We start from the raw sequence: 22,702 nt of genomic DNA, 5'->3' as shown, positions 1-22,702 counted from the left end.
TGGTCACTCTGACAGTGCTCTTAAGTTTCTGTGGAGATGGGAGAACCTTTCCGGAGGGCAACCATCTCTGCAGCACTCCACCAATCAGGCCTTTATGGTAATGCGGCCAGATGGAAACCACTCCTCAATTAAAGGCACATGACAGCCCGCTTGGAGTTTGCCGAAAGGCACCTAAAGACTCTCAGACCATGAGAAACAACATTCAACAACACCATCCCTATGGTGAAGCATGGTGGTGGCAGCATTATGCTGTGGGGATGTTTTTCAGCAGCAGGGACTGGGAGACTAGTCGGGATCGAGGCAAAGATGAGCGGAGCAAAGTACAGAGTGATCTTTGATTATAACCTACTCCAGAGCAATAAAGGACCTCAGACTGTGGGCGAAGGTTCACCTTCCAACAGGACAACGACCCTAAGCACACTGCCAAGACAACACAGCCAGAGCCCGGACTTGAACCCGATCGAACATCTCTGGAGAAACCAGAAAATAGCTGTGAAGCAACTCTCCCCATCCAACCTGAGAGAAGAATGGGACAAACTCTACAAATACAGGTGTGCCAAGCTTGCAGCGTCATACCGAAAAAGACTCAAGGCTGTAATCACTGCCATAGGTGCTACAACAAAGTACTGAGTAAAGGGTTTGAATACTTATGTAAATGTGATATTTGAGGTTTTTATTTTTAATAAATGAACCTACATTTTAAAAAATCTGTTTTTGCTTTGTCATTATGGGGAATGGTGTGCAGATTGATTAAATTGTTTTTCCTCATCAATTTTAGAATAAGGCTGTAACATAACAAAATGTGGAAAAAGTCAAAAGGTCTGAATACTTTCCGAAGGCACTGTACAGGTGGCCACCTCTGTCTTCCATCTGTCGTCCATAAACATGCACTGTAACATGGAGATATGGCCGTGTGGGAACACTAACCCTAACCCTACAAAAGGTGTGTAGCAATTCATGTTTTTGTTCTTTCGCTGATATGAAAGATATGTTTCCAAAATCGTACTGCAAATGATGCATTTTAACATTCAACAAAACTTCCCAGGTCAGAAGATACTATCATCAATATGTATGTGTGACGGCCCCTCCCTGCTCTGTCTACTGGGTTTTGCTGTGCTTACTTCCTGCAGGAGATTGGTGGGCGGAGCTGGGAGAGTCGTCAGTGCTGATGGGTCACACCTGCGAAAGCTCAGCTGTGGCAAAAAGCCACTGTTTCCCCATTCAGCAAGAGATTCCTCTCTCCATGCATACCTTTGGTGGTTGATGCTTAATTTACGGACCGTCATGCCTCATCTGATTGTTTACTTTAGTTATGGAATAAGTTCAGTTTGTTATTCCTTTACGCCTTTCTGTGTTTTCCCATTGTTTGTTACAATCTTGAGCCAGGTTGTAATAAGTGGGGCCTCATCTGGGATCTCTGGAGTTATTCCCTGGAATTGCGTTTGTTTGGTAGCATTTGCTAACTGGTTGGTGGTATTTCAAAGTAAAGTGTTTATGATTATTGCTTGGCTAACCCTTTTGTCTATGGGGTTATGTTGTGAGTATCATTGATTTGGAGTTACATACTGAGGTGCATGTACAAAGTATTTATGACATTTGGATACTGCCTGTTGCTACTTAAGTTACACTCCTGTGGTTGGTGTTGAAGTAGTGCTGGTTTGTGCTGCAGTGGAGAAAGGAATGCAGTTAATCTCCATTCCCTATTCCGGTTGGAGATCCTGCTTTGCTCATTGTTGGGACATCAGGTTAGTGTTTGTGCAGTGTTAGCAGTGAGATTTGGGGTAGTGTGGATTGGCTACCTGGACTCTTCTCCCCTGGTAGGGTTAGCGACGTGTGTCACTTACAACACGTTGGGCAGTGTACGCTCTATTTATGTGTGGTGACTGTGGCTGGAGCAGTTGTCTCGGGAACACATCCATGGCTCATAGTAATCCACTTGCTGGGAGCTTTTTCAGTGACAGCGGGCTGAAGTGCATAAATACCCACCGCCAGAAACCGCATGAAGATTACGGCTGAGCTGGTAATAGGTCTTGGACGCTCCATTTGTATTTTTTCCCCTCCTGTGGTTGACACTTTTTGTTTGGACTTCATTATGTCAGTCCTTTGAGGATGTTAACTCTTCTCAGTACTGCTCCTGTGTTGGCCGCTCCGCAGCAACCTTTTACACTGCAGCTTGAGGCCGGGGCGGTTCTGCTGCAGTCAGAGCCAGGAAATTGAGCATCCTGTGGCATACTTCTCTAAGAAGTTCAACAGTTATCAGCTATACTACTCTGTGGTGGAAATGGAGGCTCTTGCCCTGATCTGGGCTCTCCAACACTTCAATGTGGGTACGGGTGTAGTGCCACTAGTTGTATATACTGATCACAACCCACTCACCTTTTTACACTCGATGCAGTGTCTGAACTAAAGGTTGATGCGGTGGTGTCGGTACATTCAAGCTTTTCCCCCTCGATTTGTCATCTTAAGGGGGCGGATGCGTTGTCCCGTGTACCCTCTCCTTAGCCGTCCTGTTTAATACTGTTGTCTGTTCTCCAACAATTTGGTCTCGTCTCTCTTCCTCTCCTTTTCTTAATTTGCATCCAGGTGACATGGTTGGTGTGGGTTGAGTAAGTGTTGGACCTGGGTGGTTGGCTGTTCAAGGAGTGCAAGTATATTTGGATTGTTCAAAACATTTTGTTTTTGTTTTCGGGGACATGGGAGGTCTTTGTTTTTATGGGTGGGGGTGTGARYGCCCCTCTGCTCTGTCTACTGGGTTTTGCTGTTTCGCTATTTCTGACTTTCATGACGCCTCTGCTTGGTTGGAAAATGTTGGTAATGCTTTTGTACGCGGGGTGCTGTCCTCAGATAATTGCATGGTGTGCTTTCACCGTAAAGCCTTTTTGAAYTCKGACAAAGCGGCTGGATTAACAAGAAGTTKGGKTTTTAAACGATGTAAGACACTTGTATTTTCATGAATGTTTAATATTARGAATTTTGTATTTTGAATTTCGCGCTCTGTAATTTCACCGGATGTTGGCCAGGTGGGACGCTAGCTCAAAAAGGTTTAATATGCTCCTAAAGTATGCCTAACCTACTGCTTCATGAGCACTYCAGCGAGAATGAAGATGACAGAACTAATTAATAGACTACAGGATAAACAAGCATTCTATCAGTTAAGGGGCAATCTGGGAAAAACCAGACGATAACATTTGATTGTGCCATCCAATACATACATCACAATAATACACTATAAACACACAAGACATAAACTGTAAAAGCGGCACATAGTTAATGAAAATAAACTAGTGTTCATGTAAATGCCTCGTAGTGTGGGTTAAAAGATCTGCGGAAATGTTRTGTTAGCACCTGGATAAAATGAATCTGCCATTGTACTGCGACGCTCCAACCCAATGCTGTGGAAGGGGTGGATAGTGTTGCCTGTATGTCACCGTGCTCTTGGCAATAGTAGCAACCATGCCCACGATTATGTGCAAATGATACGGGACATAACCCACAATGCATGAGTAGCACAACATTCACCTCGCAAGGTGATGYATGCGGAGCCTTAACATGCACATGCTCCCACGAATGCAATATCGGTAGCCATGCCATAATGCAACACTGTGTGCAGATAATGAAGCAAGAATATTAGTTAACACCTGAGTGTGAGCATCACCACAACATTAAGAGTTGCAGCATAACACATTATAGAACCAGTATGTAAGACATGATAACAAAATGCAACAGAAGATGCATTAATAGCAGGAGCTAATACATGATACTAGAATGAAGTATACAATATACTAATTAGTATACAATAGCATATGGTAAAATAATTGTCACTATGCTATCACTGAATACAACTAGACTACAAGATGGACCGACAGAGGGACTACCTATGTAAAATGCATGACACATGGCTAATGAATACAGGGCCTAAACCTACTGAAGCAGATAAGATGACTAACGTGACTATTTAAGATACTCTTTGAAGAGGTAGGGTTTCAGACGTTTTCTAAAGATGGGCAGGGTGTCTCTTTCTCTCTCTCTGCAGCCCCTGGTCTACCCTGGTCCCGTCCCTTCAATGTCATTGGGACAATGTCATTCAATGTCCCTTCAACATCCCCRAATAGAGGAGAAACCGTGAGCCACCGGCACTGCATCAACTCAGCATGACAACTATAGACTTAATTCTGGTTGACATTAATCATGGACCATTTAACAATGGAGTCACTACCTTTTCGAGAATATGTGGAACCCATACAGAGGTCTTTTTCCAGCTCCTTGATGTGAGTGCAACTGCATTGTCAGGACATGTTTTCAAATGTGTCTCATCAAACTGAACCKAATATTTGTGAGGAGTTGTCTGAATCATAATACATTTAGTGGGTGCTTATATTTGTCCTAATTGGCAATGTGTTTTTTTGCATATCCCACTCTCCCTGAGACAACCTCACAGCCATGGTCTGCTGTTCAACGGCAACCCCGGAGCAATTAGGGTTAAGTACCTTGCTCAAAGGCACATGAAAATATATTTTACCTTGTCAGTTTGGGGATTCGAACCAGCGAAGAGCAATTTCTCAAGCAAGAATTTTGCTAGGACTGTCTGGGAATGATCTGAGTGGGGAGGGGAAAACTGAAAAACATCTGTTATTGGCAGAGAGGTTTGGAACTCTCTTCTCTCTCCAAAACTCCATCCCACCAAAAAAACTCTGAAATGTCAAGTGGTCTTTTCAAACAGCTCTTACGCTAAAAGGGCATTATCATAATTTATCATAATGTGTGTATATGTGTATGTATGTATGTGTGTGTGTATATATACATATATATATATTTACATATATACATATACCTATGTATGTATATGTGTGTGTGTGTATATAATATATATATCCACACCATYAGGTTGCAAAAATACTGTGAATACTACTTAAATATCAAAAGCAAAAGTACAAATCATTTCAAATTCCTTATTTTAAGCAAACCAGATGGCGCCATTTTCTTGTTTTTTTTATTTACAGAAAGCCAGGGGCACACTCCAACATTTTACAAACAAAGTTTGTAAACACGTGTGTTTAGTGAGTCCGCCAGATCAAAGGCAGTAGGGATGACCAGGAATGTTCTCTTAATATGTTCATGAATTGGACCCTTTTCCTGTCCTGCTAAGCATTCAAAGTGTAACGAGTGCTTTTGGGTGTCATGGAAAATGTATGGAGTAAAAAGTATATTTTAACTAGCTCCTACACAATGTCAGGAGATGTTCTGTCGGTCATTAGTTAAGTAACATTATGCATTATGTTGCCATTTGTTTAGCATTAAGCTGTTTCTTGTAACTGGTATCTGTAGATAACTTATTATTTGTTTTTTAAAGGTTGAACTCAAAATGGTGCTTGTTGTACAAACAAAACACACACCATTTTTTTAAATTGTGAGCTAATAAGCTAATTAGTTTCAAACCATGTGTTTCTTCTCTACTTTTTGAGTGATGAATGACTGCTGAGAAACCAGCAGCCCAGGACGATTCCCTAAAAACAGTACTCAGTGAGTCTTTGCAAAGTCTTCACACACACTACAGTATACTTACATCTGGCATAGGCTATGATCAGTGGCAATTTTAGCATATAAATCTCGGTGGGGCAAACTCCCCAAAAATTGCATAGATGCATGCCAGCAAAGCCACTAAACAACACAACAATACATTAATTGAACTATAACGGTGACAAACGGTGCCCACAAACTGTTAGGGCCTACATAAAGCTCTCCCAACAGCAGAGTCCCAACAGCAGTCTCAACACCTTACCACTGCTATACATGGCTAGCAATAGAGCCTTGTCTGGCAGCCTCATTTACTGCCTTTAAAAAAAAACATAGCTGATATGGCTGACTTGCTTAACTAACGAGTCACCGTCCCGGATCCGGGATCCTCCTCATCAAAAAGCTGACTAGCATAGCCTAGCCTAACGCGACAGGGATATCATATAATATAATTTCATGAAATCACAAGTCCAATACAGCAAATGAAAGATAAACATCTTGTGAATCCAGCCATCATTTCCGATTTTTAAAATGTTTTACAGCYAAAACACAATATATATTTATATTAGCTCACCACAATAGCCAAACACACAACGCATTTATTCACCGCCAACATAGCTTTCACAAAACCCAGAAATAGAGATAATATTAATCACTAACCTTTGGACAACTTCATCAGATGACAGTCTTATAACATCATGTTATACAATACATTTATGTTTTGTTCGAAAATGTGCATATTTAGAGGTACAAATCCTGGTTTTACATTGTGAATAAGTAGCCATGATGCACCAAATTGTCCGGAGATATTTTGGACAGTCACGTAATCTAACCAAAGAACTCATCATGAACTTTACTGAAAAAAGACATGTGGTGCAGCAAATGAAAGAGACACTGGTTCTTAATTTGTCAATAGGGGGGCGCTATTTTCACTTTGTAAAAAATCGTTCCCAAATTAAACTGCCTCGTACTCAATTATTGCTCGTACAATATGCATATTATTATTACTATTGGATAGAAAACACTCTCTAGTTTCTAAAAAACCGTTTTAATTATATCTGTGAGTAAACAGAACTCATTTTGCAGCAAACTTCCTGTAAGGAATTGAAAAATCTGAAATCGAGGCTCTGTTCCAGGGCCATCCTTATAATTTGCCTGAAATCTATGGATCTACATGCACTGCATACGCCTCCACTAGATGTCACGAGGCAGTGAGAGGTGGAATGGGTGTAATGCTTGATCTGAGGTCAAACGAGAGCTCTTGGAATGACATGACCCCAAATTTCCTTTGTTCAGCAAGGCGCGGGAAGGACCCTGGATTGCGTTATGAAAAGCTTTCGGTAGCGTTAGATAATCTCGCTCTGAGTTTTATTTGATATATGTGTTCAACGAATACACCAAACGAGAGTTATATACATTAATCATCTGCGCGAGCATATATCAGTTTCATGTTAGTATTGGCGTTCCTTTGTGCCAACAGGCATTTTTCTTTTCTGTGCTAGCTTAGGAAGTTGCACCTTTGTGCCACATGGCTAGTTGGTTGATAATTTCGTCAGGAGAAGACGACATTCTACAACGCAAACAACGATTATTCTGGACAAAGGACAACTTGTACAACATCTGATGGAAGCTCATCAAAAGTAGGAACCATTTATGATGTTATTTCGTATTTCTGTTGAAAATGTTTTAGTAATATTTTCCAGCCCTGATTTTGGGCGCTGTCTCGCTATAACGTAAGCTGTATGTCGTTACTAAAGTTATGTTTAAAAATCTAACACAGCGGTTGCATTAAGAACTAGTGTATCTTTCATTTGATTCGCAACATGTATTTTTTAGTAAAGTTTATGATAAGTTTTTGGTAGATTAGGTGATGTCAGAAATATATCGGACATTCTGGGAAAACAGTGTGCTACGTTTTCACAATGTATAACCACGGATTTCAGCTCTAAATATGCACATTTTCGAACAAAACCATAATGTATTGTATAATATGATGTTATAGACTGTCATCTGATGAAGTTGTGATGGTTAGTGATAAATTTATATCTTTCTGTTTTTTTTCGCTATCGTATTTGCGTGAATGAATGCGGTGTGTGGTTGGCTATTGTAGTAAGCTAATATAATGCTATATTGTGTTTTCGCTGTAAAACACTTAAAAAATCTGAAATATTGGGCTGGATTCACAAGATGTTTATTCTTCATTTGCTGTCACCATGTATTTTTCATAAATGTTTTATGAGTTTTAGGTATTTCACGTTGGTCTCTGTAAGTTATTCTAGCTGCTTTGGTGAGATTTGTGATGGTGGCTGCACAATGTAAAACATGATTTACTCTAAATATGCACATTTTCGAAACAAAACATATATGTATTACATAAATTGTTATAAGACTGTCATCTGATGAAGTTGTCAAGGTTAGTGATTAATTATATCTTTTCTGGTGTTTGTGAAGCTATTGCGGTGAAAAATGGTGAAAATATGCGGTTGAGTCTTTTGCTATGTGGTAGCTAATAAAATAATATTGTTGTTTTCGCTGTAAAACATTTTAAAAATCGGAAATGATGGCTGGATTCACAAGATGTTTATCTTTCATTTTGGTGTTTGGACTTGTGATTTCACTGAATTATATTATATGATATCCCTGTCGTGTTAGGCTAGGCTATGCTAGTCAGCTTTTTTGATGGGGGGATCCCGGATCCGGGTTTGTGACTCGTGAGAAGTTAATGCAACCGCTGTGTTATTTTTTTAAATCTAACTTTAGTACAACATACAGAATGCAATATTGTGAGACAGCGCTCACCTATTCTCTGCCTTGTTGGAGCCAACATTTTACACAAAAATACGAAATAACATCATAAATATTCTCTTACTTTTGATGATCTTCAATCAGAATGTTGTGAAAGGAGTCCTAGTTCCAGAATAAATCGTTGTTTTGTTTTAGAATGTCCATTTCTTCTGTTGAATTAGCAACTTTAGCTAGCCATGTGGAGGGCACATGTCCAAGAAATCTTTGCGCACTGAACGAAAAATTCCAAAATTCCCAATAAACGTTGAATAAACTGGTCAAACTCGGTTGAAAATCCTAGACTGTTCAGAACTTATTTTCCAAGTCGGAGTTCTTTTTATTTCGAATTCCCGAGTTCGAGTTTAATGTTTATCCTTTTAATCTTGGAAAAGAGACCCTTAATTAAACCCAGACTTGGGCCACACATCCACTCCACTGAATAGCAGGCTGGTGATTGCTTTGCAATGCTTGCAATAAGCCACTGATTCCATCCAAACCACTCATTGTTGAATTTGCGATTTCCAACTTGTGTATGTACAATGGCCGATGAGCACCGATACGTTGTTTCTGTAATTTCTCTTATGACAAGGATTAAAAAGGATTTGCCAGTAGATTGTCTACGATTCATCATGATGACTGCTAGCTTGCTAGCTAATATTTTGAAAGTATGATGTTGACATGATCAGTCCAATCAAAGCTACTGTAGATATAACGTGATTTGAAGTAATTTTACCTGTGGACAATGACCTTGAGCCTTCTTAGATGGGCACTTCTAATGTAGCTCTATGGCAGCACCCAAAGGGCTTGAATTTTCGAGCTCTCCGTGTAAATTTTGCGGTGACGTAGTGTCCCAATGAGTGACAGAACATTTAGCCATTCATGGCGCAACAAGAGAACATTGCCAACCCCTACGCTCRGTATTTTCCGCTGACTGGCCCACCACCACAGAAAGCACTGAGCTAGGCTGAAACACCTGTATTTTGGAGATGCCTTACTCAAGAAAGCAAAAAAAGAGACCATGTTTGTATATGGCTTTATTAAATCCAATTTTGTATTTAATTGTTTTGTTTGCAAACTGATATGTGACATGTATTAATGCTAAACCACCTGCCCTGAATGACAAGTCGCCACTGTCTATGATCGTATAGGCATCACAATTTCTCCTGGATTACTTACAGTTCACCCAAGGTCAACAATGTGACCGGAAAGCAAAGCTAGCGAAGTGAAACTGTTCTGGAAGTCAAATCTCATAATTTCCTGAATCAGAAATCCAATTATGTTAATCACAGGTTTGGAAATAATGGTGGTTGTGGACTTTAAGAGACACATGGGAATGGAGTCACAGACGATACACTTGATAAGAAACAATTTCACAAAAGTAGCTTAATTTTCTTCAGTGATATTTATTCCCAGAAAGGCACTCACTACATTTGCTGCAATGTTTGCACAAATAAATTGTTAACAACAAAAAAGACTGAGCAAAGACAATCCACTCTGGTTCTTAGAAAGGTCATTGTCATGGTAAGCCATTTTTTTAGAGGTTACAAACAGTAGTTATTCATTATCAGGACTACATGCTTTGCAATCAATGCAATATTTTTGGTTGTGGTTTTGATATGATGAGTGAGCCTAAGTCCCTACAGCAACAGCTCCTTCTTTGACTATGCAGAAGACCACAGGGACCAAAGACAGAATTCAATGTTCCAAATACTAAAAATCGAATAATAATTTGTTACATCATGAATTGGAAAAATCTGCTTTAATCCGAATCTCAGCGGGGAGGCTACCTCATTCATACCAAAAAACATTCTGTAATTGTATTTGACAGAGTAAAGTTTGTATAGCCACCATTCAAAAAGTGTTTCTGATTACTAGACCTCCATTCTGTAATAGGGCAAAATAAAAATGAACAAAAAATATAAATAGCAAATTGGAACAAATTGACAAACATTTCATTGAGTAAAACCTCAGGAAGTACATCAATGAGACAAAGACATAGCAGAGGACCAAAAACATTGATCTGTGAAGTGAATACAGCCCATAGGGTAAGTTCCTTCCTTTGTCTGGGTGAATGCAATGCATCGTTTGATTGTGTGAGGGGAAAACACCAACACATACAGTGCACAGCATATGGTGTGGACAAGAAAAATCATATTCCATTTACTGTGAAAGAAAACATTAAACTGCAGGAATGGATACTATAGTACATACATAAATATGCTGTGTAAAATAATTCAGAATCAAATAATCTTCAAGCAAAGAACAAAGTAACAATGTCATACTAATAAATGATTCTTATGATGTACAGAAATGAATTGAGTTCAATGGCCATCAAAACCTCATAAGTAAAAATAGTTTCAATTGAATTGTTTTTAAATCCCAGCCCTTAAAATCCCTTCATTTTCTAGATGTTCCACTTAAACAGTACTAAATGTTAATGCAGTACATTTCATTTGGTTGAAATTACAACAGGACAGCTGGCCCTGAACTTTAAAGTTTCTATACTTCACATTGACAGCTTTAGAACACCAATTTAGTGTCAAAACCATACACAATCAGAGGGTTTTGTTATAAAAGATTAGTAGATTATCCTTGGGCTACATTTCATAACCAATGTACGAATAATTGTACACATCATTTCAGTAAATGCACAAATTGTATATCGATCCAGTTCCCCCTCAAGTCATATTTGTTAGGCAGCCTGGGCTAAAAATAGCTGGTGTGGAATTAATAATAATAAGTGAAGATTTATATAGTTGGTGCAAATTTCATTGGGATGGTGAAACACTAGTTCACTGGGTTACTTGCTTACATAAGCCTCAGGTAACAAAGAGAAGATATATCCCACGTTGCGTCTTTTTTGTTGGATATTGATGCGGGTGGGGTGGGGCTGGGTAGCAAGTGGGTGTTACTTTAAAAAGGAAAGGAGATTCTGGTAGGTCCAGTACTATCCAAGAGAAAAGAGGTCTTCACCAAATTAGACCATAGCCTCGGTCTCTTTTCTCTCCACTTTTTGGCAACATTAGTCTTTACATTGCTAGGGCACAGTGACTTATTTTGAACAGAACGGTCCCATTTACTCAGAACAGTCTAAGCATAGAAAAAACAGCAAGGCGCATTTTGAGACATAAAAAAATGCTTCTTCTCTCTCACTCAGTCTCTGTATCTGCACACTCTAGCTGGGAATCAAGCTCTATTCCTTCCAACATTCTATCGTTCTCCCTCTCTTTGGCCTGAGCCAGTACAAAACCGTTCAGTTTAATGCGCTCATCTGGGTATTCCAAATTTGTCCAGCTGGTGTTGCCCTTCCTCCTCTCGCCCCCTTCCTCCTCCTTCACCTCCTCCATGTCCTCCTCCCTCTTCTCCATTGCCTCGCAAGCTCTCCGCACATCATCGGGAATGTTACTCTTCAGGTCACGGTTCTTGTGTCTCTTGGTTAGCTTGGTGAGGGAGCGGAAGCGGAGGTTGAAGAGCTTATCGTCCTCTGATGAGGCCTGCTGGGTCTGCTCGCTGCCTCTCCGCTGCTCATAACAAAGCTCCCCTGCCCCTCGCAACCTCAAGTTATTCAGCTTGGTGTCAATGCTCTCCTGGGAGGAGGTCTTGAAGCGGCCCTGGTCCAGGCTGACAAACACGGCCCTCTTCTCTGGGGAGAGCATGTCCAGCGAGTGGGTCCTCTGCTCCAGGCCCAGCTGCCTGCGCTCCATGCTGCGGATGGTGGCGGCCCGCTGCAACCTGTCGTGGATCTCCACACTCAGCCGCCGACGCGTCTCCCGGAACTCGGCCTGCACATTGGCCGTCCACTCAGCGGCGTGGACCTTGAACTCCCCCACCTGAAATCACACAAAGATTGAGGCATGAGGGTGGGGGGTGTGTGCTTTGTAAATCTAATTGATTGGATCTTGTACAAATTCCCCCTCAGACAAAAGCAATGCTCCTTCCATAGAAAGTCAATATCACAGTATCCATCTATACTGTACTTACAGATCAATAGCTCAGTAAGCTCACTATTCACTCATCAGCCTAAACACTACCCACCGGACAAACACTGGTTGAATCAACGTTGTTTTCACGTCATTTCAACAAAAACATTTAATGTGACTGATGTTGAATCGATGTGGAAAACTGATTGGATTTTAAAAAGTCATCAACATAAGGTAATTTCATATTTTTTTTCACAACATTTAACCTACAGTAAATACGGTGACATGGTGGTTGAATTCACGTTAGTTGACAACTCAACCAAATGTTAATCAAAACTAGACGTTGGGTGGCGCAGTGGTCTAGGGCACTGCATCGCAGCGCTAGCTGCGRCACCAGAGTCTCTGGGTTCGCTCCCAGGCTCTGTCGCAGCCGGCCGCGACTGGGAGGTCCGTYGGGCGACGCACAATTGGCCTAGCGTCGTCCGGGTTAGGGAGGGTTTGGCCGGTAGGGATATCCTTGTCTCATCGCGCTCCAGCGACTCCACGACATAATAACAAAACAGACACTGAAGGAAGGCAGGGGAGGGAAAGAGTGACCTTTTAGTTTCCACCGCTTTAGATAATGTAATGACAGGCACTGTAATTGAATGAGCAGCACCCACCTCCTCTTTGGTCTTTTTAGAAAGCACTCTGAGCCAGTCTCCGATCATGCTCAGGACCGCAGCGAAGTAGGCCAGACCCACCAGGATCCAGAACCAGACCAGGGGCTTGTACCACTTCATGTACTTGATCTTCCGATCCCCACCTGGGACAACAGTGGAAGAGTTGTTACATTGGATGCCAAAAACTGGATGATCTACGTATATACATTGATGCCTGCTACTGCCAAATTATTGTCAACAATAAAAAATGTAGCACAAAAAAAAACATTTTAATTAAAGCCAGATTAGTAGGACCAGGGAGGCGGAAAGTTTCAGTTTGACAAACACAAAGTTTGTAATTGGGTTTTGAATTCTTTTGGATTAGTCTTTCTCTAATATTCCCCTAGATAAGATTGTCTGAGTTATAATTACAGACAGTCAATTATAGCATCATTATTCATGGGATTATCAAATGCAATGACGACACAACAAAACACAAGTACATAACCTCTTGGGTTGATGGAGACTCCATTAGCTAATTTCATAGAGATAATCTAATTTCATATTACGTGGATTGAATGCAAATGCGAGAAAAGAGAAAATGGTGAGTAGAAACAGAGAACTAAACAAATGTATGTCTACGGCACAGTAAACCTGTTACAACARTATCATACCTGCCACATAGTCCCCGATGCCAATCGTTGTTAGCGTGATGACAACAAAGTAGAGAGCATCCAGAGTCGTCCATCCCTCGATATGTTTGAAAATCACCGCTGGGACACCGACGAAGACTATGCACCCGGCCAGGATGAAGAGTATGGTGGAGGTAACTCTGATTTTGGTCTGGCTTATTTGTTTCTGTTTTTGCTTCAGGACAAAAATGACATTGGTCAGAGGTGAACGGTAAGTCAACAAGAACTCAAAAGATATAACTGTTTACTAAATACATATTAACTACATTTCCCGCTGAAAGACACAGTATGTTTAAGGATAAATTGTTTAGTCAATGGCCCTATGCATCAATATCCATTAGCCAAATCACTCCAGAGACCAAAGTGAAAAGCATCCAAAACCACTCTCCATTAATCCAGTAGGAAAAGCCTGATTCCCAAATTCCCCCTTTGTCACAGAAACTCAGAATAGGAGTGCTGATTTAGGATCAGTTTAAGCTTTTAGATCACAATAAATATGATTATATGGACAGGGATCAGCAGTCCTACTCTGAGACATTTGATACATACAGCCTGCTCACAGAATCTCAATCAGGTCCTGGCCCTCTACCTTCTCAGTCTCCATACTCCATCAAACACCTCTGCCCTCACTACAAAGAGCACATCATAATCTCAGCCCCAGCTAGCCTGACTCATGTGTTAACTCCTTGGGGGGGGAACAAGAGTTCAAATCCATTCACTGAGCCTYGCCTAATACCTGGATAACAGACGTATAGCCTTTACAGGGATAACTGTATCAAAGCCATTGTGCCGTTTACAGTGAATAGGGTCATTATGGGGTGGAGGTAACATGCTTGGTTTTCACTGTGGGAAGCATATTTCCTCTTTAGAGTCAATGGAACATTTTATGTTATTATAGTTACTGCTCGGTTACATAGCAGGCGCCAAATACTCATTTTCAAATACCCTTTTCTTCACCAAATAATTCATCAAACATGGTGTGTCTAAATTAATTTAACAGTCTGATCGAAAGTTGCTTATAGTTAACTTGAATCACCTCTTAAAGCATCATGTGCTCATCTGCCGTTTCAGTAAATCCCCATGTACATAACCTTAAATTCTCAAGTAATCCAACCTACCCTGTATATCTTCTCCACCCTCAAAACGCTCTTGACAAATATGGTCCCCAGCTGGTCTCCGATGCCAGCCAGGAGGAACCCAAACAGTGGGATGCCAAATAAGGAGTACAGGATGCAGAAGATCTTCCCTCCTCCGTACTGGGAGCTATGTTCCCGTAACCTGTCACAGTGGTGTTTTGTTATGCAAGGCCTGTGTTATGTTCCAGGAGTTGGCGGTTAGAGGTAAATAAACACCAAGAGAGGAAATAATCAGGTTGGACTCGGAGAACATGACATTAATTACAACCTGCAGTGAATGGAGAGATTGAACATGGGCGGGGATGACTAGAGCACAGCTTAATCTGAACCAGCACGGTGGGATGTGTGTCCCTATCCACAGTGAGAGAAGCAGAGTAATTGTATAAACAGATTAAATGGTATTCATATGTTCTGCTAAAAACACACCCTAGTGACACTGTTCCTTCCCACCTCCTGATAGAAAGCTATTATCATCAGTAAATGATGTACTGTGAAGACACTGTGAGACTTGAACAGTAAACATGCACACACACACACACACATTAGCATGAAGTACATCCTGTGAACGATGCATTCTTTTTCCAGTCTTTCTTTTATCCATTTCCCTGCTAGCACACATTGCATTACAGTTGTGTAACGTTGACAGAGCTGCACTTGAAGTACATTGAGTCACAGCACCTGTAGGTTACCTCATAGCCTACACGTCAAAGTAGACTAGTACTATTGCTTTATTGTACTCAGTTAATCAGAGGAGCAAGTCACGAGTTAATAGGTTTGGTGGTGGAGGATACCTATCGTTGTGATCACGGTCCCAGCGAAGAAGAAGGCACTTCCCAGGTCCCAGTGACTGGAGTTGTAAGATGTGTCGATCGGACTGACTCCTGCACTGACAGCGTCTATGGCATGCTGGGAAAGAGGAAGAGAGAAACAGACAGAGCATAGAGTTAGTTATCTTAACTGGTACATAGCATACAGTTCGACGTGTAGTTTATCTACTTAAACATACAAATGAAGAACAAAATTAACCCAGAACCAAACACATTTGGTTGATATCTTGGCACCAATGGATAACCTTTTGTCTTTCAACACATGCTAGACAGTAAAGAGGACAGTACCAAACAACCCCTCAGACGATGTAAAGACAAAACCATAGGCCTAACACCTGTCTGACTGCATTTAATAGCCGATATAAACTCATCATACACACCATTGGTTATTTAATGCATGTGAGAGCAGATGACTGATGATGGTCCCAACTGTGACTATCTCTTCAGATGAACCTGGAAGGTCACCAGTGGTGGGAGGACAGAGGGAGTGATAAGAGAGAGGGAGGGGAGGGAAGGACGGATGGAAGGGAGAGGCTGTGAAGCAGGACAGGGTGTGGTGGTGATCAGTGTTCTCCACAGTCCACATGGTTAGCTGTGTGCTTGTGGCGTGCAAGGCATGCAGTAGCAGGGGTCTGGCCAGGTGTGTGAGACTCAGTCAGCCAATCTAAAGGGTTGGGTAAACACTGTTAGGGTACATCCCTAAGGATCTGGTGGGGAGGGATCACTTCCTTTGTAATTATTACTATCAGGACATCATGGGCTTTGTTTTTACTGAGTGTTAAATGAAAGATGGCTGCATGCCAAACAGCTGATTAGTCCATAATATCTTGTGTAGTGTGTACATAAACAAAGGAACATTTCACAGTCAATACTCACAACATACAACTCCATTCTTAGCACATCCTTACATGAATGCCAACTTCTTCTACTACAAAGACTGTTAAAATGTCTGGTGGTTTGTTGTGCGTGTGTGACCTTGCTTAAAATACTAGTGTTTGTTCCACTTCCTTTGGTATTTCATCCTACATGCACAGAACGTCTGTGAAAACTGTCACCTACCGGAAGACTTTTATCTCTTCGATCTTATATGGTCTTTTCTGCTTTAAAAAAAATCACAGGCTCGTCCACCGAGGCAGGACATTAACATTAAAGAACTGCAGTCTCCTATTGCCTCGCACACTCAACGAAGACTCTCCTTAATCTGTACTCTAGTTTCCAAAAATGCAGTACAATATCACATTTTTCTCCATCATATAATCACAATGTTTATGTGCGGTATACAATAAGGACTTATTGTATAAATTGAAAATGAATTAATATTTCCCTGAGGACCTTTAATTAGGGATAGGGGGCAGCATTTGTAAGTTTGGATGAATGAGGTGCCCAAAGTAAACAGCCTGTTACTCAGGCCCAGAAGCTAGGATATGCATAATATTGGTAGTATTGGATAGAAAACACTCTATAGTATACAAAACTGTTAACATAATGCCTTTGAGTACAACAGAACTGATATAGCAGGTGAAACATTTAACTTCTCTAGGGTATGTGGGACGGTAGCGTCCCACCTCGTCAACAGCCAGTGAAACTGCAGGGCGCCAAATTGAAAACAACAGAAATCCCATAATTTAAATTCCTCAAACATACAAGTATTTTACACCATTTTAAAGCTACACTTGTTGTAAATCCAGCCAAAGTGTCCGATTTCAAAAAGGTTTTACGACGAAAGCACACCAAACGATTATGTTAGGTATGAGCCAAGTCACAGAAAAAACAGCAATTTTTCCAGCTAAAGAGAGCAGTAACAAAAAGCAGAAATAGAGATATAATTAATCACTAACCTTTGATGATCTTCATCAGATGACACTCATAGGGCTTCATGTACACAATACATGTATTTTTGTTCGGTAAAGTTCATATTTATATCCAAAAATCTGAGTTTAGGCAAGACGCTACTGTCTCACTTGGCAAAAAGCCTGAGAAAATGCAGAGCGCCATATTACTATAAAATTACTATAAATCAAACTTTCATTAAATCACACATGAATACCAAATTAAAGCTACAACTGGTGTGAATCCAGCCAATATGCAGAATTCAAATAGGCTTTTCGGCGAAAGCATACGATGCTATTATCTGAGTAGCACAATAGTAAACAAAAGAGGAAGCATATTTCAACCTCAGGCGCGACACAGAACGCAGAAATAAAAATATAATTCATGCCTTACCTTTGACGAGCTTCTGTTTTGGCACTCCCAATATCCCATAAACATCACAATGGTCCTTTTGTTCGATTATTCCGTCGATATATATCCAACAATGTCCATTTAATTCTGGCTTTTATCCAGATTAAAACACAGGTTCCAACTGCTCACACACTGAACAAAATATTAGGATTACCTGTAAACTTTGCCAAAAATTTTCAAATACTTTTGTAATACAACTTAGGTATTTTTTAAACACGTTAATAATCGATAAAATTGAAGACGGGATGATCTGTGTTCAATACAGGATTAAAACCAAATGTAGCATGCCTTCTGGACATGCGCTTCAATCAAACAGCACACCTAGAGTGACTCGACTTCAAGATGGCCGTATTTCTTCATTACACAAAGGAATAGCCTCAACCAAATTCTCAGGACTGTTGACATCCAGTGGAAGCCGTAGGAACTGCAAGCAATTCGCTTAGAAATCTGGTTTCCCAATGAAAACTCATTGAAAAGAGAGTGACCTAAAAAAAAAGAATCTGAATGGTTTGTCCTCGGGGTTTCGCCTGCTAAATAAGTTCTGTTATACTCACAGACATYATTCAAACAGTTTTAGAAACTTCAGAGTGTTTTCTATCAAAATCTACTAATAATATGCATATCTTATCTCCTGGGGATGAGTAGCTGGCAGTTGAATTTGGGTATGCTTTCATCCAAACGTGAAAATGCTGCCCCCTACCCTAGAGAAGTTAAAATGCCTGTCTATGGGGAAATCAATGGAATACCTCCCAGATTGCAGTTCCTAGGGCTTCCAGCAGATGTCAACAGTCTTTAGAAAGAGTTTCATGATTGTTTTTTGAAAAATGAGCTAGAATTTGTAGTTTTTCAAGGTGGCTCCCATTTTGGCTGTAGTGTTGTGGCGCGCGTCGGTGAGGGTGCGCACTTCATTATTTATCTCCGGTAATGAACATACTATTCTCCGTCTTAAATGTTATCGTTTATTTACATATTAGGGTACCTGAGGATTGATTAGAAACGTTGTTTGACTTGTTTGGACGAAGTTTATTGCTAACTTCCGGGAAACCGGTGGATTACTGAGTCAAGCGCGCCAACTAAACTGACTTTTTTGGTATATAAAGAAGGACTTTATCGAACAAAAGGACCATTTGTTATGTAGCTTGTGATTGCAAACAGAMGAACATCTTCAAAGGTAAGTGATTTATTTTATCGCTATTTCTGACTTCCGTGACGCCTCTGCTTGGTTGGAAAATGTTGGTAATGCTTTTGTATGCGGGGCGCTGTCCTCAGATAATCGCATGGTGTGCTTTCACCGTAAAGCCTTTTTGAAATCTGACAAAGAGGCTGGATTAACAAGAAGTTAAGCTTTTAAACGATGTAAGACACTTGTATTTTCATGAATGTTTAATATTACGAATTTTGTATTTTGAATTTCGCTCTCAGCAATTTCACCGGATGTTGGCCAGCCCAAAGAGTTTTAACTGCCTTAGAATAAACGGCAGTTCTGCTGAAGTAGTGCCATTTCAGGGGAGGGAATKGTGGATTAGAATGAGCATTCAAATTAAATTGCCTCAGCACTTGTAGCCTTCTTGACGGGAATATACAAATACAAGATCAAGACACGCCTGCTTAGTGAACACCTCCTCACTTGTCCTTCATGCTGTCAAGTGGTGGTGATGTGTACTCCCTCATGAAGTATGGATATATCTACCCTCCTGTCACATATACGGAGCGAGATGGACTGAACCGCATATCTTCAGCAAAGGAGCATTACTTTCTACACATCACTGAACATGCCCTCTCATATACACAGAGTATACAAAACGTTAAGGACTCTGCTCTTTCAATGACAGACTTACCAGGTGAAAGCTATGATCCCTTATTGATGTCACTTGTTAAATCCACTTCAATCAGTGCAGATGAAGGGGAGGAGACAGGCTAAAGAAGGATTTTTAAGCCTTGAGACAATTGAAATATGGATTGTGTACGTGCCATTCAAGTGCCTTTGAACGGGGTATGGTAGTAGGTGCCAAGTGCACCAAATTGTGTCAAGAACTGCAACACTGCTGGGTTTTTCACACTCAACAGTTTCCCATGTGTATCAAGAATGGTCCACCACCCAAAGGACAGCCAGCCAACTTGACACAACTGTTGGCATTGGAGTCAACATGTCCAGTATCCCTGTGTAACTCTTTCGATATCTTCCAACTTGAGGCTGTTCTAAGGGCAAAAGAGGGGGGTGGGGGGTGCAACTCAATATTAGGAAGGTGCTTCTAATGTTGGTATTAAAAAGTAGGACATCAAGTACGGTGTGTGTATCTAATTGGGCTGATTTCAGTATTAAAAACAGCCATAATCTGTTATTTTATAAACCTGATTACCTGGATTGGTTGAATACGGCCGTCGGTTTTGATAGCATGATAGAACATGCTGTTTTCAGGCATACGTGTACTGTTTTCCAATGAATCTGGAAATCACCTATACAGTTAACTGCTAAAATAAAGGAAACAACATAAAGTGTCTTAATAGGAGGCTTATGGTATTGTTTTCATGCTCATCAACCCATTCAGTGACCACTCGTTCCCTGTGGATGGGGGCATTGTCATCCAATGGGGGCATAGCCATGGAAGCCAAAATAATGGCCTGCCCAGCATTTTATACATCACCCTAAGCATGATGGGTTGTTAATTGCTTAATTAAATCAGGAAACACACCTGTGGATGGTGGCAAATGTTTTACCTTTAAACTTGGACAAAACAGAGATGCTAGTTCTAGGTCCCAAGAAACAAAGAAATCTGCTGTTTGATCTGAGAAATAATCGTAATGGTTGTACAGTCGTCTCAAATAAAACTGTGAAGGACCTCATGTTACTCTGGAACCTGATCGGTCTTTTGACGAACTTATAAGGAATATTTCAAGGGCAGCTTTTTTCCATCTTCTTAACACTGCAAAAATCTGAACCGTTTTGTCAAAAAATTATGCTGAAAAGCTAATCGATGCTTTTATCACTTCTAGATTAGACTACTGCAATTCTCTACTCTCCGGCTTCCCAGATAAAGCACTAAATAAGCTTCCGTTAGTGCTAAATATGGCTACTAGAATCTTAACTAGAGCCAAAAATGTAATCATATTACTCCAATGCTAGCCTCTCTACATTGGCTTCCTGTTAATGTCTAAAACAGGTTTAATTATTTCTCTAAGTGAAACATAACTCTTTTTACAGCCCTTTTCTGGAAAAAGTGAAATTTCCAAGAAGCTATGTCTCTCTTCAAGATACTCTCTATAAAAGGCCTTGGCACTTGGACTGTACAAACACGTCACACATCTTCCCCTGGTTGTCATGCGGAAGTGAGAGAAAAAATGACTTGATTATCTCTGTCAGGGACTGAAGGAACCTCTTTGAGTGATAAGTGCGCCACTTTATATATTTTTCTGGCGCGAGGTAGGAAATGGACTGCGCGGAAAACACTCGTTATAGGTGAATATGACTCCAGCTTCGATTTTCTTTGATACATGTCACAAAATCATCCTAAAGTATGTTTTTTCATATACTTTAATTATATTATTAAATTTATTCTGGACTTTAGACGTGATGCGACGCAAGAATTTTGTCAAGACGGAGAGGTTAGCACGGCATGGCGCAGTGTGTCATGCTAATTCAACAGGGACATCGTTCGTTCTAGGTCAAATGAACACGGTTCTGAACAAAGGACCTTTGAGAAACATTCTGATGGAAAATCAACAAAGATAAGGACCAATTTGGGATGCTTTTTCATTATCTGTCGAACTGTTGCTATCGCTAGCGTTTGACTGAATCAATGCTGCTGTGTGTTAGCTATTGTAGTAAGCTAATATAACGATATATTGTGTTTTCGCTGTAAAACACTTCAGAAATCGGAAATATTGTCTGTATTCACAAGATCTTTCTCTTCATTAGCTATCCACCATATATTTTCTGAAATCTTTTCTGATGTGAAATTAGTAGTTGACGTTGGTGTCTGTTTTCTCTGCTCTCTGCGCTGCGATTTCTGACTGGAGCTATGATGGTGGCTAAGATGTAGCAGTAATGTAAAACTGATTTATAGCTAAAATATTCAACTTTTTCGAACAAAACATAGATTTATTGTGTAACATGTTATAGGACTGTCATCTGAGGGAGTTTTTTTCTTGGTTATTTAGGTAGTTCTAGGTTAGTTAGGTTGGCTTTGCATGCTAGCTGCATGCTAGCTGCATGCTACCGGTGCTGTGAAAAATATCTGTCTCTCTTTTGTATTGGTGTGAGCTAACATGAATATATGTGGTGTTTTCGCTGTAAACATTTAAGAATCTGAAATATTGTCTGTATTCACAAGATCTTTCTCTTTCATTAGCTATCCACCATATATTTCTCTGAAATCTTTTCTGATGTGAAATTAGTAGTTGACGTTGGTGTCTGTTTTCTCTGGCTACTGCCGTGCGATTTCTGACTGAGCTATGATGGTGGCTAAGATGGTAGCAGTAATGTAAAACTGATTTATAGCTAAATATGCATTTTTTTTGAACAAAACATAGATTTATTGTGTAACATGTTATAGGACTGTCATCTGAGGTAGTTTTTCTGGTTATTTAGGTTGGTTTTAGGTTAGTTAGGTTGGCTTGTGCATGCTACTTCATCTACTTGTGCTGTGAAAAAATGTCTGTCCTCTTTTTTTATTGGTGGGTGAGCTAACATAAATATATGTGGTGTTTTCTCTGTAAAACATTTAAAAAATCGGACATGTTGGCTGGATTGACAGATGTTTATCTTCAATGCTGTATTGGACTTGTTAATGTGTGAAAGTTAAATATTTACAAAATAGATTTTGAATTTCGCGCCCTGCACTTGCAGTGGCTGTTGTCATATTGGATCCGACGTCGGATTGCAGCCTGAAGAAGTTTTAAGGCCTGATTTCAAGGTTTTACTACTAACCTACAAGCATTACATTGATC

The 22,702-nt window shown here is 40.4% G+C and overlaps 1 protein-coding gene across 1 annotated transcript in view; it reads right to left on the bottom strand.

Annotated features, from left to right (window-relative positions):
- Nucleotides 1–9,713: 9,713 nt before the first annotated feature.
- kcnk10b (potassium channel, subfamily K, member 10b) overlaps nt 9,714–22,702 on the bottom strand; it is a 26,816-nt gene continuing 13,827 nt past the window's right edge. Inside the window, 6 exon segments of the mRNA XM_070443287.1 lie at nt 9,714–12,128; nt 12,881–13,023; nt 13,534–13,726; nt 14,670–14,803; nt 14,806–14,829; nt 15,479–15,593. Coding sequence (XP_070299388.1) covers nt 11,448–12,128; nt 12,881–13,023; nt 13,534–13,726; nt 14,670–14,803; nt 14,806–14,829; nt 15,479–15,593 — 1,290 coding nt within the window. The 3' untranslated portion in view covers nt 9,714–11,447.

The sequence above is a fragment of the Salvelinus sp. IW2-2015 genome, linkage group LG4q.2, assembly GCF_002910315.2.
Source record: "Salvelinus sp. IW2-2015 linkage group LG4q.2, ASM291031v2, whole genome shotgun sequence".
Classification (NCBI taxonomy): Eukaryota; Metazoa; Chordata; class Actinopteri; order Salmoniformes; family Salmonidae; genus Salvelinus; species Salvelinus sp. IW2-2015.
This window is presented reverse-complemented; position numbering and strand designations above follow the sequence as displayed.